The sequence below is a fragment of the Strigops habroptila genome, chromosome 21 (genome assembly GCF_004027225.2).
Source record: "Strigops habroptila isolate Jane chromosome 21, bStrHab1.2.pri, whole genome shotgun sequence".
Lineage (NCBI taxonomy): Eukaryota > Metazoa > Chordata > Aves > Psittaciformes > Psittacidae > Strigops > Strigops habroptila.
The window spans coordinates 4,383,334-4,399,637 of record NC_044297.2 but is presented as its reverse complement, the minus strand read 5'-3'; the positions used below and the strand labels follow the sequence as shown (position 1 = coordinate 4,399,637).

The 16,304-nt window shown below is 41.6% G+C and overlaps 1 protein-coding gene across 4 annotated transcripts in view; it reads left to right on the top strand.

The window, feature by feature from the left end:
• DOCK5 (dedicator of cytokinesis 5) overlaps positions 1–16,304 on the top strand; it is a 115,720-nt gene that overhangs the window by 68,685 nt on the left and 30,731 nt on the right. For all 4 annotated transcript variants that reach the window (XR_004390009.1, XR_004390008.1, XM_030509919.1 and 1 more), the window contains 20 exons: positions 160–241; positions 1,006–1,135; positions 1,829–1,901; positions 3,324–3,466; positions 4,122–4,247; positions 4,756–4,880; positions 5,244–5,342; positions 5,481–5,553; positions 6,084–6,187; positions 6,833–7,025; positions 7,913–8,010; positions 8,956–9,045; positions 10,115–10,215; positions 10,787–10,921; positions 11,627–11,738; positions 12,708–12,778; positions 13,659–13,765; positions 14,197–14,333; positions 15,040–15,135; positions 15,794–15,892. Coding sequence is in view for 2 of the 4 variants with exons in the window: in XM_030509919.1 (XP_030365779.1) it covers positions 160–241; positions 1,006–1,135; positions 1,829–1,901; positions 3,324–3,466; positions 4,122–4,247; positions 4,756–4,880; positions 5,244–5,342; positions 5,481–5,553; positions 6,084–6,187; positions 6,833–7,025; positions 7,913–8,010; positions 8,956–9,045; positions 10,115–10,215; positions 10,787–10,921; positions 11,627–11,738; positions 12,708–12,778; positions 13,659–13,765; positions 14,197–14,333; positions 15,040–15,135; positions 15,794–15,892 (2,194 nt within the window). In the remaining 2 variants the exon portion in view is untranslated. The remainder of the gene's footprint in view (positions 1–159; positions 242–1,005; positions 1,136–1,828; positions 1,902–3,323; positions 3,467–4,121; positions 4,248–4,755; positions 4,881–5,243; positions 5,343–5,480; positions 5,554–6,083; positions 6,188–6,832; positions 7,026–7,912; positions 8,011–8,955; positions 9,046–10,114; positions 10,216–10,786; positions 10,922–11,626; positions 11,739–12,707; positions 12,779–13,658; positions 13,766–14,196; positions 14,334–15,039; positions 15,136–15,793; positions 15,893–16,304) is intronic.

Genomic DNA, 16,304 nt, shown 5'->3' with positions numbered 1-16,304 from the left:
TCCTTCACTGAAATGAGTCACTTCAGAACCACTTTGAGATAGAAGAGTTTTTGGTAGAAATTTTCAAATAGTCCTAAAAGATCCAAATGCCTTTGAGCTTTTGCCAGGAAATGGGAATTTCAGGTGTTGATCGATTTATCTTTCTTCCTTTATTTGCAGTGAAAATTACCTGGTTCGTTGGGGCAGTAATGGGATGCCTAAAGAAATTGAGAAACTAAATAACCTTCAAGCAGTCTTTACTGTAAGTTACTGTATTTACACCCTGGAGATTCTTTCCCATGCTGCAGACATCTCAGTTTTGGGTTCTTTCCCTCTCCCTTTCTCCCATGGAGCAGGGATGGGGTCACATGCAGCATTTTGGAGTGTTTCCATGGACACTTAAGATGTTATAGGTGGTCTCAGAGAAATGCTGAAATGTTTTGGGGTTTTTGTGTATGTCCAAAGCAGTAGTAAAGGTGTATTATTTTGCGTAGTACTGTCAGTGAGTGTTGCTCACCCATGCATTGCTGTAAATCCTATTAAGCACTTCTCTGTTGGAGCCTAACTGCAATGAAAGTCTAGGCTTGAGATCACAGTTGTTTGTTTTTCAGTTCATTGCTTTGCGGATCCTTTTCTGTGTTGGAGTTTGTTATTTGCAACAAGATGTTAATGGAAGAATTGTACATGAATGGAGTAACTTCTGACAAGTAGCAAGGGTGGCACAAACTAGCTGCCTGGTCATCAGGATCTAGTATTTTGGCAATTAACATCATTTACTCTCCTTCCAGTACTGCTGCTGGGGTGTGCTATCAGAGAGGAATGAGATGGTTAGAAATTGCTGTGTGAAATTGCCAGTGTATTGTTGTTTTCTCCCCTGGGGCTCAAAGGGAACAGGTTTTACTTGTAAAAACCCAATAGATTTCTTTTTATATGTGTGTACAGTCTAACAAAACCCATCGTACTCCCTCTGTCTTCTCTTCCATTGCTAAAGCAGACTGATGTAACTGGATTTTAAATGATTTCTAGGATTTAAGCAGTTCTGACTTGATCAGACCGAAAATCAGCTTGGTGTGCCAGATTGTGAGAGTGGGGCATATGGAGCTGAAAGATGGGAAGAAACATACCTGTGGACTCCGGAGGCCCTTTGGTGTGGCAGGTATGACACATTCCATCCATGGAGAGAAGAGCATGGGACAATGGGCTCACAACTGGGAAGTGCGTGCTGTGTGTCAGCAAAGCCTGCTAACCTCTTCATGTCAGCATCCCTCGCTTCCAAATGGAGATGCTGATGCTGAGCTGGATGTAGTAGCCCTTTGAGACCTTTTAATGAACATTGTATATGAAGATGAAATACTGTTCCCGTTCTCTTCAGTCACTCCCCAGACAGATAACACACTGCCATCAGCACAGTAGACTTTTTCAGATCTTTATCCAGGAGGGATTTGCTCCTCAGGACTAATGGGATAAAGCTGGAGGTTTTAAAGGAGCCTTGGTGAATGAGACATCCAATTCCTGTTCAATTCCTATGATACCTTGTGAAGAGACCTACTTGAAATTTGTGGTGGAAAACAAATTCAATGTAATCAGCATTTGAAATCTAAGTGTAATTTCTTTGCCTTGAAATGCCAGAGTCCCACCAGGTTTTCAACAGAGAGTATTTTCACATTCACTGCCATAGGCTGACTTACACATCAGTGGAAAGGTGCCTTTTAAACAGTTGAGAGTGGTGCTGTCATGAGTGGCATTGGCCCAAAATAAGCAATTCTTGTTTCCAGGCTCATAGCAGAAAGCTCTCTCTGTATTCTTTAGCAACTTGGCAAAACTGTGTGATGAACTTGTGTCGTTGCAGTGATGGACATAACTGATATCATACATGGGAAGGTGGATGATGAGGAAAAGCAACATTTTATTCCATTTCAGCAGTAAGTACTGGGCTTCAGAGTTCATCACATATCTGGCTTATTTAAAGCAGTTGTCCTTTGGAGAAGGACAAATTTGTATGGGAGCCTGGCAGTGTACCAAGGTCTCTACAAATAGATTAGCTTACAGCAGTAGTCAGCTCTTTGAAGGAAAAGGGTTTTGTCAGTCCTCTGAAGCCTTTGTCTCCCTTGGTTTGCATGTCTGTATAGTAGGAGAAGTTGTGGTGGCAATGCAGCTGAAATTGCTAGGTACCCATATCATCTGAGGTAAGAAAGAAGAGCACAAAGGAATGTTGTGGGGTCTGGGGAATGTGACCTTCAAAACTATTAGAGGCTTGAGAGGCAAGATTTTCAGAAACACTTGAGCTTAGAGACCACAACTCCTCCTCCTCACTGTTGTGCTGTACCCCCTGTATTGTCTGGCCCTTGACTTTCAGATTACCTTGTAAGGTTGAGGCAGAGGGTTGTTTTGGTTTTATCCTGACTCTTTCAGGCCCTGAAGGGCTGCAAAGAAGGATGTGTTTTCCTTTGCAGAATAATGTTAGTCTGCCACCTTCCCTTCCCGCTTTCTTTATTCTTTAGTTCTAATGAGGCTGAGTTTAGATCCAAATCTGGACACCCCTACAAGGATGGGGAGCCTGTGGAGACATCATTTTGTATATGCTTTGGTTTGTTATTCTGCCCCATCCACGGCAGTGTTCCAAGGCCAGGTTGGACAGGACATGGAGCAACCTGCTCTAGTGGAAGGTGTCCCTGCCCGTGGCAGGGGGTTGGAACTGGATGAGCTGTAAGGTCCCTTCCAACCCAAACCAGTCTGTAATTCTATGATTATTGGTGCTGTCGGTACAGGAGTGAAGTCAGGTTCAAGATCCAAAGCTGAGCAGACATGTTTGTGATTAGGGACAGGTTCATCACTGGTGTGATCTTACAGCAGTGATTAGTTATATTAATTTACTGCTAGTTAATCTGTGCAGTCTCTTAGGGACAGCTGTGAGCACACCCGGAGGCAGGGCTCAGCTCATCTGCTGGCAGTGCGAGGCTGTATGTGCTGAGCTGCTCCTGTGAGGCCCGCAGCTGGGTTTGCTCTCACAGGTCTGCAAGGTCTGTGGATGGAAAACAAGAGCTGTGGAGCTGGCTGGGTTTGTGCTTGTCCTGAAGGCTGCTATATACAAATGTAGTCACTGAGACTATAGGTCAGTGTTACTTATCCTAAGCCTGAGCTAGCACTGTGGTGTGTTTCCTAGTTTGAGAGTTTAAATGTGTTTCCACTGGGTTTGTGCAGGTGAAGAATTAAAAAAAGTCCCACAGAATCCTTTAAAAATAAATTTCTTTGGAAAACAGCCAGTGTTGGCCAGCCCTCTCATGCAGAGCACATGTTTGCTGTTAGTCTGTCTGCTTCCTGGTCCCTCTTGTTGTTCTTCTCAGGATTGCCATGGAAACATACATCAGACAGCGACAGCTCATCATGTCCCCACTGATAACTTCCCATGTGATCGGAGAAAATGAGCCCCTCACTTCTGTCTTCAACAAAGTCATTGCTGCAAAGGAAGTGAATCACAAAGGGCAAGGTATAGCAGTTGGGTGAGAAGCTAATGTGAAAACCTGGTGCAGGGAGGGGTTCCCCTGGCTTACAGAGGAAAAGAAATGGCTTATTAAGGTCCAGAACTCAGGAGTTTGCTGCCTTCCCTGAGCCAAACAGATGGTCTTTGTAATGTTTGTGAGGGGTGCCTGCCCATGGCAGGGGGTTGGAACTACATGATCTTAAGGTCCTTTCCAACCCTAACTATTCTATGATTCTATGATCTGTTCTGACTTGTGTGAAGCTTCTCTTGCTGATGATTTATTTACTACTAATGCAGTACTTCTAAGATAAAACTGTTTATATGGACATAAGATGGTTTTAAGTGAACATGGCTCTGGGTTTAAGGTGCATTATTCAGGACTCTTCTGCTCTTACTTGCGTGTCTTGGACTTTACTTAAATATACTAGCAGATTCAGCTCAGAAAGTATGTATTTTAAGTCAGAGGATCTGCTTGCCCAGTAATTGGTCTTATTCAACTTTAGGAACTAGAGAAGTGAACAAGTGAGAACCAGCTTGGGATATTTAAGGCATTCTTGCATGGAGATCACATGAAGCAAGTTTTCTGTTAAGCATAAGCTTAAATGTCATGTTTTCATACTCTTTTTTTTTCAGTAAACAAGCATTGCCTTTCTTTTCTTAGGTCTTTGGGTCTCCCTGAAGCTGCTTCCTGGTGATCTAGCACAGGTTCAAAAGGATTTTTCCCACCTCGTAGACAGATCAACTGCTGTGGCTCGCAAAATGGGATTCCCTGAGATAATCCTTCCTGGTAAGTCCCATGTGCCTCTCCACTTCCATGGGGTGAAAGAGCCAATTTCTGCAATGAACAGACTTATTTTAAAGCTGTCTGAAAGCTTGTGTTCATTTTGCTTAAAACTTCCAGCTGACCTTTTATTTCTATCAAAGAAGTGAAAACATCAGCTTCCTTTTTATATTGAAAACTAATAGTGTGTACACTTTGGGGAAGGAAACCTCTCTTTAGTCAGAGAGACATTTTTGTTGCATATAGGTTTGACCCTGCTTTTTTCAATCCATTCAAAGTGGATTTAGCCCTATAGAGCTCATTACATTGAAAAGAAGTTATATAGAGGTTTGTTGAAAGGAGAATGGTTCATTTTGAAAGATTTTGCAGAATTTGAGATGAAGATGAAACGGTGTGATGTTGGGGGTGGTTAAAGGCTCAGTAAAGGCTGAGAAGAAGGTATTGGTAACATTATTAATGTTAACCCATAAAACTGTATGAGAAAACCCAGCTCATTAAGGGCTATGAATTTTAGGTGATGTTCGAAACGATATCTACGTCACCCTGATACAAGGGGAGTTTGACAAAGGGAAGAAGAAGACTCCCAAGAACGTAGAAGTCACCATGTCCGTGCACGATGAAGATGGAAATCTCCAAGAGGTAGGAGAAGGTTACAAGGCTGCTGTCTTTGCTAGATGATAGTTCCAGTCCTTAGGATCTTATTTATCACATGTATGCAAGAACTGTCTGATAATGAACAAGAAAGATTATAGGTGATCTCAGTGACCCAATTTGAATACTTGCCGATGTGACTTTTTTTAATCCATGAGATGTAAGCAGATCTTCAGAGATTCTGTAAAACTTTCAGAGTTGAAATGCATTGAGTTCCCTTGACTGGAAAGCACAGACTTGGGTAACTCTGGCAGTTATATGCTCTGAAAATTTCTGACCCAAGATACTTCTTGCTTTCGCTCAAGACCTTACCTCTTCTTTCTCCCCCTACCCTTGTCTTTTTGTCCAAAGAAAGCTATCCATCCTGGTGCTGGTTATGAAGGTGTCTCCGAATACAAGTCTGTTGTGTATTATCAAGTCAAGCAACCTTGCTGGTATGAAACTGTGAAGGTAGGAGAGTGGAATTTACAGTCTTGTTTGCTTCGTGTAGAAAAGGAACTAGTTTAAAACCAGTAACAGAATGTCCTGTAAACTGACTGGAGATACACAGTGCTGATGCTGCATTTTTCCCTGTGTTATCACGTGCAGGTGTCCATTGCAATAGAAGAAGTCAGTCGTTGCCATTTAAGATTCACTTTCCGTCATCGGTCGTCACAGGAATGTAAGTACCAGGAGATCTGCAGGAGTCCTGTCCTCTTCCTACTGTCACTGAGATTTTCTGAGTATCCACCAAAGGTGTAGCACTGGCATTTCTACCTGTTTCCAGTGTTGTGGATCTTCTTGCAAGCAGCCTTTAAAACAGGTTTGGTGCTGGTTTTGTTCTAAAACTGAAATTAGATGGAGAGGAACACGTTAGCCCCCTTGAAAGCCAATTGTCAGTGTTCATTGCTGCTTTGACTTCTGTGTATATGGTGTTGGTTTTAATTGATTTCAAAATTCAGTGCAAGCCTGGTGGGCTTCTAATGATCTTTCTATAGGAGGATTTCTCATTAGGGTAATGAAAGGCAATGAGAAAGTTAGAGCCCTGAAACAAGATCAACAGTGTAAGACACAGAGTTTGCTAGCTCCTTTGTGTTACTGTGTGATGCTGTTAAATAAAGAAGAAGCTGCATGTAGTTAAAGAGCTGCATTATGACTAGTATGGGCATAAATAAGACAATTCCTAATAAAGCTTTTCCCTTCTGTTTGCAGCTAGGGATAAGTCTGAGAGAGCTTTTGGCATGGGCTTTGTGAAGTTGATGAATGCAGATGGAACAACACTGCAAGATGGCAAACACAACTTGATTGTTTATAAGGTAGCTTGGGCATCTGCAGTCTTCACTTTGTTTGACTAATCAAAACAACTCTCTTGGCTGACTTTCTTCCTAGATAGATAATCAGCATTGCAGAGATCTTAATTAACTTTCCTAGGATGGTTTATACAGATATATTATTTTTTTATAATAAGTCAGCCTCAGCTCTGCTTTCACTGAGGGGTTTTCTGACTCCACAAATCTTGTCTGAGTTTCTGACTGCACACATCCTTGTATGTGTCTGAACAGAGCATTTTCCCTCTAACATCATTCACCTCGACAGTGTGCAGCAAACAGGCCAGGTGAACGCCTGCATTGGAGGATCAGTGTGTGACGAGAGGAGAAACCTGGTACCTTGAATCACAATAAGAGGAAAAAGTTAATTCATTGCAGTAGAAAGTGAGGGGGGGAGGAACCCTCCTAAACTTTGTGGTTCAGCTCTGAAAAGAGCTGAGTTCATTGGCAGGGGCAGCTTTTCTTCCCTAAAGTTAGAGGCCCAGATAATGCGAGTAAACAACTCTAGTCAGGAAAAGGTGTTTAAAGCCCTCTCTGGCTGTGTTGAAGTGTGTCTGCAGATGAGAACTGCAAGAGTTCAGATCAGGTGTGCTCAGTGTGAGATAACCCTTGTCTGCTGTGTTCAACCAACAGGGTGATAACAAGAAAATGGAAGACGCTAAAAGCTACTTAACTCTCCCTTGTACCAAAACGGAGATGGAGGAGAAGGAGACCCCCTCGGGGAAGAATCTGCACCATCTAACCAATTTCACACCCACTAAAGATAGCACAAAAGACAGCTTCCAGATTGCCACTTTGATCTGCTCCACCAAACTTACCCAGAATGGTAGGTCTTGCATGAGCAGCTGAGCTGTATCATGCTGGATATTTGAAGTAAAGAGGGTGCTTTCTTTATGCAATTAGCTTTAACTTTGCTGTTCCATGTGCCAATGGAATCATGTTGCCAGTACAAGCTGATGCTACACAGCCACTAGAAACCATGTCACATGAATATTTTATCCTAATATTACCAATGTTAAATTGAATACCTGTATGTAGTTCACCAAGCATGTTTGCATCTTTCTGCCCTCCTGCAGAGGACAGAACATAACCTCTGTTTCTGAACGTGTCATTCTTTATCAGGGCTGTTAAGCTTCACGTGTATTCTTACATCTGAAGGCAGTAAACGAATTTAGTTTCAGGACAGAGGGTATGTACATACTTCATTAACATGGAAGATGTGTGAAACCTGCCAGATTCCTTTGAAAGCCTCAATCGTAACTTGTAACTAAACTTGAGGTCCTGGGGTTTTCCAAACCTGTGATAAACAGCTCTTCAGCTTAATGTCATTTATACAAGAGGTTTCAATTTTAACTTTAAGAACCATCTCCAGGAGGCTGCTCTAAACACAAGCACTACTAAGAAAGTCATGCACTCCAGTAAAATTCCTAGCTTGAAATGTCTTCTCTTTGAGTGCATGAGAAGCCTGCAAAATTGTCCACCAAATGCCTTGTGTTATCCAATTACACCAAGGTTTCTATTCCTAGCAAAACTTAACTTTCTTGCCAAGACAAAAGAACCATCTCAAGGTAATTCTCTATACATCAGTGTGACTTTTCCTTGTAAGCTGATTCTAAAAATAACCTCTAGACCTTGTTCTGTATTGTTCTGCAACCATGAAGTCAGCTGTGATGTTATAATCTCCGTCTAATTGCTGGTGTTCTGTTTTGCTAGTTGACCTGCTGGGTTTGTTGAACTGGCGTTCTAACTCCCAGAACATAGCTCACAACCTAAGGAAGCTAATGGAGGTGGAAGGAGGAGAAATTGTAAAGGTATGCAGAGAGATTTGAGTCTCCGTGTTGTGCGAACACTTAGATATGTGCTTGATGTGCACCTTGAAGGCTTGTAATTGTTCTGTACTCAAAAGCTCTTGTATAGGCAGGGAGAACCGTTCTAGCTGCTGAGCAATAGAACAGAAGTTGTACTTTGCCCCAAGAGCTTTCATTAGTGGAATTCACCAGAATTACACAAGTTAAATGTTACCAGGATCAGAGTGATAGCGGTGACTTTATTTTCCCCTGTATCCTTACAAAATACAAGCTACATTCAAAGTCTAACTTTTCATTTTCTATAGTGGCTCTGGGCCTCCTTTGTGAATAGGGAATAGCTGGGCATCTAGGAAAAGAACACAGAGAAGGCCCAAAGAGCTTATAATCAGAGCATCATAGGGAATAGACCTGAAATGTGGGGAAACACCACAGAAAACAGTCTGCTGAAGGATGAAGGATTTAGGAGGTAAGACTTCCTGTGGTTCCAAGTGTGGATCTCTTGGGATTATGCAAGGTCATGGTTTTTCTGAACTGCTGAACAACTGAAGTAAATGCTGTGTCACTGCATACCAGTCTTTATGTACAGTGTCATGCCTTAGTACAGTGTAATGTGGTTGATTTGGCACAGTGCAAGCTTAAATTATAAAGAATTAAGTGTGTGCAGTAGGTCTCATGCTAGATGAAAAGGCAATGGAACAGAAAAGTGGGGCCACTCAGAGCTGCTAAGAAAAGGTCTTGCTTGCTATAGTGAGAGAGAATAGTGTGATAATCATGACAAGCATGTGAATGAACACAAGACTAGGATGCCTTTTTCAGTGTTCTTTCATGGACAGCTTTTACAGATCAGCTGGGCCAGGCTGGAAGGGGAAAAATGATCCAAAACAATAGGCTTTTGTGCAGAATTCTTCTTGTCTTTTCCTACCCTTTTACCATTTTTTTTCCCTCTAGTTTTTGCAAGACACCCTCGATGCACTTTTCAACATCATGATGGAAATGTCAGAGAATGAAACCTATGACTTCCTTGTGTTTGATGCGCTGGTGAGTGAGTCTTTTGTGCATTTAGAGTACTTGTGTTTCAGCCACGTTTTCAGGCTGTTCCTGGTGCTTCCTTCAGATGAGTTATTGGTAATTTGCTCCAAGAAATCAATACTATTTAAACACTTCTTAAGGCATCTTAAGGACTGAGATATGCAGTGAGCTTTTTAGTAACCACAGTGAAAACAGGAATAAATGTTCACATAATTTATAGTAATTTCTTCAGATAACTTTTAAGTTATCTGCATTAAGGCAGTTTACAGCAAAGAAGAGCCTATCATCTATCTGAAGCCCCAGATGAAATGTTTAGGGTCATGATAGTGGAGGATTTGTGGCTGTGGTGGGAACCTCTGCACCCTAAATCCTAGGCCAGCATTTAGGCAGTAGGGATGACTGCTCCTCAGAACCTTGATGGGAGGATTGTAATGACTGAGTAAAAGACTTCACAGGGAGTCTGTGTCTTTGGAGAGGCTGTGTAGTATGTGTGTGAAGGGCACCAGGTTTGGTGTTCAGTAACCGAGCTGCTTCACGCTGATCAACAAACATGTACTTGACAGTTCAGGAAGAAAGAAAAAGTTAGATGTATCCAGCTGACATTGGTCAGAGGAGCAAATACAGGGGGACAGAATGTCCTGGCTCTAATACATGCCATTGTAGTAACAGGACTGAGTGTTTGCTGTGATCATCAGAATCTAAAGTTCTAGCTTGGAAAGCATCGTTTCTTAGTTTGAAAACCAGGCTTCAGCAGCTGTGTGCATAGCAGCTGTGACAGTGTTACCTAGACTGTGAGTAGTGCTGCTTCCTGCATCACTGCTGTAGCTCTGAGAAGTAGCTCCCTTTAAGTAGCTGCTATGACCTACCTTCCCTCCAAGCAAGATGCAGTCACACGCACCACAGTAGTTAATCACTATCAGAATATGAGTAACACCATCTGCAGCATTAATGCTTTTAGGAAAACATACAAAACCCATGACCCAGCAAAATAAATGACATGCAACGAGAACCTGAGTTCTGTTCGAGTGAGTTAGAGGTTGTGGCTCTGTACATCTGTTTCCTTTTGCATTTTTGGCAGGTATTTATTATTTCTTTGATTGGAGACATCAAGTTCCAGCATTTCAACCCTGTACTTGAAACTTACATTTACAAGCACTTCAGTGCAACCCTGGCATATGTGTAAGTATTGGTAACCACAAGCCCACAGGCTGTCATTCAGACCCTGATGGTTTTGGTAAACTACGCTGATGTGGTGAAGGTAGCATTGACCACACAAGAGTCTTCCACCCTCTTCTCTGCTTTCAGGAGGGAAAGAAACTCTGTAATTACTCTTTTTACCCTGTAAGAAGTTTCTGTTGTAGGATTCATTTTTTCTGTGAGGAAAAACTACAGCTATTGCAGAAAATCCTGTCCCAAACTCTGTGATTCAGACTTTCTTTTGACCTGTGTGTCTGTGATGTAAAAGCATCTTCATGTTTTTCAGCTTGATTTCCTACTGAAACAAGTTTAGTGCAGTCAGTTTGTGTACATCTCTCCCTTATAACTTTTGAGTGCTTTGGTCTAGCATTGCTGCTAGAAGATCTGGCATCCCATGAAGCCAAAGATTTTGGAAGGAAATAGTCTGTGAAGAGGAACCGTTGTCTGCTATTGATTTATTAGACTGTAGTTCCTCTCTGGAATAAAGAAGCTGGACTTCCACAGAGACCTAACTGTGTCTATATTAGTTCTCTTTTTTCTTTTATTTCCAAAGGAAACTCACCAAAGTACTGAACTGTTACGTGGGAAATGCTGATGACTCCAGCAAGACAGAACTGCTGTTTGCTGCTCTGAAAGCCTTGAAGTACCTGTTCCGATTCATTGTTCAGTCCCGAATATTGTACCTGAGGTGAGACCAAGGTCATTGCCATCTTTATGTCTCTTTTTGGAAGTCAGTGGAGTTGCTTCCAGTCAGCACCATTGGAGGGGATATTCTTCAGCGTATCCTCTATCCTTGAATTAAGAGTATCTTTCTGCCCTTTGTAGCTGGAGAAAGTAACTTGAATAAAAATTCTTGAAGAGGAGAATCCTTCTAGTAGCATGCTGTAAGCAGCATTTTGGTAGTGCTGAGAAGGAACCCATTCTGGATTAAATAATCAAAATGTAGAATGAATTCCTCATTTTAAGAAACTTTGAGAAACAAGTGCCCCACAGTTACTTGAGAGGTGAGGATGACACCATGTCCAAGTAGGGCATGGTCAACGACAGTGGTTTTGCCATAGCTTCAAAACATGTTTTCAGAGATTTACAGTGAATGTTGGGAATCCTTTGCTCATGTTCATTTTGGCTCTTTTCTTCCATAGACAATGAGCTACTTGATTCTTGGAACCCAAGCAGAATGTGATGCAATGCCAGTTTAAAAAGTGCAGCTTGTCCCTTAGAACAGATTTCATCAGGAAATCACTGCAGAATCCCTAATGGCATTTTTACACTCATGTCTTTGTGGAAGGAGACTGCATTAAGATGTTGTTCCACAGGATAAAATTATATTTCAGCTACTATGACACTGTTAGCCTAGATTTATGTGTGTAACTAGCCCTTTCTGTTCTTGCAGGTTTTATGGGAAAAGTGAAGCTGGGGATGAATTTAATGATGCAATACGCAAGCTCTTCCTCTCCTTCAATGTCCTCATGGACCGGCCTTTAGAGGAGGCTGTCAAGATTAAGGTATGCATGATGTTTATCAAATAAAGATGAGAGCCATGGCTTTGCTGGAAGCCCTTCAGCACCTACTAGGCTGAAAGCTAACAGCCAGTGAAGATGTCATCTACTGCAGCGTGCAAGACACTTCAACCAGTAACACCAAGCTTGAAGGTGATGGACATAGAAATGTGAAACTGGTGCAAAATGAAAGTAATGCTAGTACTGGGAATGAAAGTAATGAAAAAACAAGTAGTTTCTAAATTTGTTTTAGATTTTATCCTTGTTCATCTGATGTCAACTGGATTGTGAACCTTCTGTTTGTGCTCTGAGGAGGAGCACAGCAGCCGTGCAGTGAGGCTGCTAAATTGCTAAAAGCAATGAGGCCTTTACATAGCGTTTTTTCAGTTCTTGTAGCCAACATGCTTTTCTCTGAAGGAAAGATTGATTCTAAACTTTTAATTACTTGGGTAATTTAAAGTCCAACTTTGATTCTCAGGCAGTCAGAGTATCTGCTGGCAGCAGTCATAGAACAGAGACCTTTCCTTGGTGTTGCACCAAGTTGTCTGGATGCTACATTCATGGAAGCCATACTACTACCTACGTAACTTATTACTGTGTGTGTGGACATACTAAAGTGCACAGAACACTGAGTCAGTTTAACTGAGTAGTGCTTTTCATATCAGGCTGTAGGGAGCTTAATCCCTGGAACTGCAGGATGTTTGCAGAAACAAAAGAACTTGGCTTTGGAGCCTTCCTCTTTCACCTTTTCCGCCCTGCGCTGCAGATGTCTGGTTGCTGGAGGCTCTTTGGATGCATAAATTTGATCTTAAGCCAGTTCTCTACAGGTGTCCACATATTTCCTCTTGACAAAAGCTGGATTTGCCATGTGAACTATGGGCATTGTTGTTGAGACTTTACACCCTTTTAGAATGAACTAACTCATCTAACTCAGTTTCCATGCGCGTTTTATGTCCTTGTTTTTTCTTCTTGCAGGGTGCAGCTTTAAAGTATTTGCCAAGCATCATAAATGATGTCAAACTAGTATTTGACCCTGTTGAGCTCAGGTAACCGTATTAACTTTGTTTGTCCTCTAAACCCTGCTTGTCTGTCAGAAAGAATGTTGGAAGCTTTCCTAAAAGCAGCCGCTCTGATTATGACATGATGATGCACATACTCTGTGTGAATTTGAGAAGGCAACTTGCAGGGCTTTAAAGGAATCCAGTTTAGTTCAGAGGAATCTGTGCATCTCTTAGACACTTTGAGATTTAACTGGAAACCCAAATTTGAGGGCTGAGAAGTGATAGGATGAAATGTTGTGCAAGTTTCATTCTTAATGAGTGCTTCTGAGGTAAACTGAATGTATGGCAAAGGCAAAGCCTTGGTCAGTAAAACAAAAGTTGTATTTGTTGAGGAAATACACAACACTATGTGGATTTCTGTTCTTTGGTGCTCATAGCTTTGCCCAGAAGCTCCAAGCCATGCCTCCTTGTTCTGACACAAATAATTTGCTCCTAAACAGTAGACAGACAGCAAATGTACATGGAATTTAATTTAATGGAATCTCAGATTGAAATGAGTCATCACTCTTGATGAAAGGGGCATCTGGAAGGATGCGCTCTTGCTGTTGTGTATAGCAGTGTTTCAAGTTTCAGCAGTGGTCTGCTATTCTGCTTTCATTTTGTATGAAAATAAGTAAGATTATCTTCTGCTGGCACTGGAGGGCAGATAATATTGCCTGTTTGTTAGCTCTTGTGATATGTCTAATGTGTCTTAGGATACAAGCTTCATTTTAAGAGGTTTAAGCCTGCAAAAGTCCTGTGCTAAGATTGGGTTCCATAGTAATTTGTCTGGAGCCCACTTGAAGGTAACATGACCACAAGTGGAGGATGGAATCACCTTGGTGAAAACACTGATCATCTGCTTGCTTTGTGGTTTGCACGCTAGTGTCCTCTTCAGCAATTTTATCCAGAGTATTCCTGACAACCAGTTAGTTCGACAGAAGCTGAACTGCATGACCAAGATAGTCGAGAGTGATCTGTTCAAACAGGCTGGTAAGTAGCAAATTGAACTCTCTGGATTCTGCATGGGGCCATCCACCCTTAAAAACAAAAATGTCTTTCAGTTCCCACGTCCTTTATATCAGTCACCAGCAGTGGTCTACTGTTAAATCCACCTTTAGACATGCTCCTTTCCATGGAACAACCGAAACCTTTCTTTGCTGTTCAGTCTTTATATAATGCCTAATACTATATGAGCCTAATGCAGTCTCTTGATTTAGAAGGAGGCAGAAGGCCTGAGTGTGCTGTTTGATGCAATACATATGATTACAGGTTTTATAGGACTCTCTATAGCCTGTTAGTGGTAACTCAGGCAGATTTAAGCATGTTTTGTTGTTCAAGATAAAGTTATGAACAGAATGCTACTGTGTGGTACCCAAGTGTGCTGAGACCAGCAAGATGTGGTGCTCTGTTTCATTTTTTAGAATGCAGAGATGCTCTTCTGCCACTACTCATAGATCAGCTAAGTGGCCAGTTGGATGACAACTCAAACAAGCCTGACCATGAGGCCTGCTCACAGCTTCTTAGCAACGTTCTTGAAGTCCTGGATCGGAAAGATGTGGTGAGCATGAACTGTCAAGGGTGCAAATTAAGGTTAATTCTTCTTTTGAGAAGTTATGGCAAAGAAGTGTTCTCAGTTATGCTTTGAAGAGTTACCAAGTTTTCTGAAGAATTCTAAAGAATTACCAAATTTCTGATGTTTGCAGAAATCATGTTGCATTGCTGTGGAGTTCTTTGAATCTCTTTGCACAGAACGTAGCTGTGTCTAAGAAGGAGCCATGAAAGATTGCATTAGTGGTTATCATACAGTACAAAAAGCAATTGCTTTCCTTCCTAGGAACCAAAATGTTATTCCTGGGTATTTTGGTGGCTTGTTGAATTATTTGGAGGAAGCCATAAAATACTTGGATTTTGCAATGAAATAGGGACAAGGACCATGATTCAGTCAGCAGAACACAATTACACTTCACATTAGTCACGGAAATTGATTCAAAGTTGCTGTGAAAAGAATAGTTTGAACTGAAGGGAAAACCAAGCCAAAGCAAAGCACCAGCTTTGGTTTAGCTCTGCCAGGATGAACTAATGAAGCTGCTATAGATCAATTATGCTAGCTCTCCACCAAGTGTATACCTACAGTATTCGAATTGATTGCTTATGTTCTCAGTCTCCTTTTATGCATCCTCTAATAACAGTTAACCACTGTCAGGGCAGTATAGAAGAGTATACATTAAGAATGGTCTCAGGTTTTCCTCACTGACTATCCCCAGGGGCCCACTGCTGTCCACATCCAGCTGATCATGGAACGCCTGCTGAGGAGGATAAACCGCACAGTGATTGGAATGAGCAGACAGTCTCCGCACATAGTGAGAGCCTTTTACTTGCTTCACTTATTACTTTACCATTTGTTATAGTGGAATTTATTCTCCTGGGAGATTTCAGCGTGTAGCAGTGGTTTATGAAATCATCTTTCCATTTCCTGCAGGGCTTCTGTGCCACTAAAACATGGCTTTTGGTGGTTGTCCGAGACCAGGTATTAGGATACACATTGTCCTACTCCAACAGCAGTTTGAACTGAGTCAGTTAGCTGTGATTTCAATTTCATTTGGGCCCTTTTGCACAGAGAATTTGGTTTCAGTGCAGTTTCTAATACACAAGGAGTCACTGCTGACAAAATGCTCTTTTGTCACCTTGGCTGAATAGGGTTAAATGAGGCATCTCTAAGGGGCCTTTCTGACTACTGTGTGGCATCTTAGAACATATAAGCACGTTGGTATTTTCTGATTTGCCCTGTGCTTCATCTACAGAAAGATAGAAAAATCAAGAGCTGGGCATATATGACAATATCTTATTTTTAATAACTCTAAGGTCAAGTATGCTGTTACCAATGTCAGGCATGAGAATTACCGTTGGACATAGTAAATCTGAAAATCATAGAATCACTTAGGTTGGAAAAGGCCCTTAAGATATGATGAAGTGGTTCATACAGGAAAATAATCAAATGTTTTGTTTTTCCTATTCCAGGGTATTTTTGTGGCCTGCATGACAGCCATCCTGAGGCAGATGGATGATTTCCATTACAGCCATTACATCAATACTTTCAAAACCAGGCAGGACATTATTGTAAGTCAGCCTGGCTGGGGAATTAGCTCAGTCCATCAAGCATTACACTCTGTTTCTAAAAGGTTGTTTCAAGTTATTGTGCTCAGTTTGGAGTGATTATACTGTATTCATCAGCAATGACTTATGGGCACCTAGTGCCACAGCCACTGGGGATGCATTGACATCACCCTGCTGGGTATACACAGTGGATGTTGCTGACTCAGTACACCTGAGAACAGCATTCGTAACATTGAGTAAAAACATCTTTAGTGACTTTATAAGTCCGTGCAAGTAAAAAGTCAGGAACCAGACAAGTGAATGAAGATGAAGAGGAAAAGCATTTCCCCCTCTCTTGCTCTCACTGTATATCTTTGTGGTCCTCTTTATCTAATTCTTTCTGCTCCTTTAGATTTTAATTAAATGCTTTAGTGGG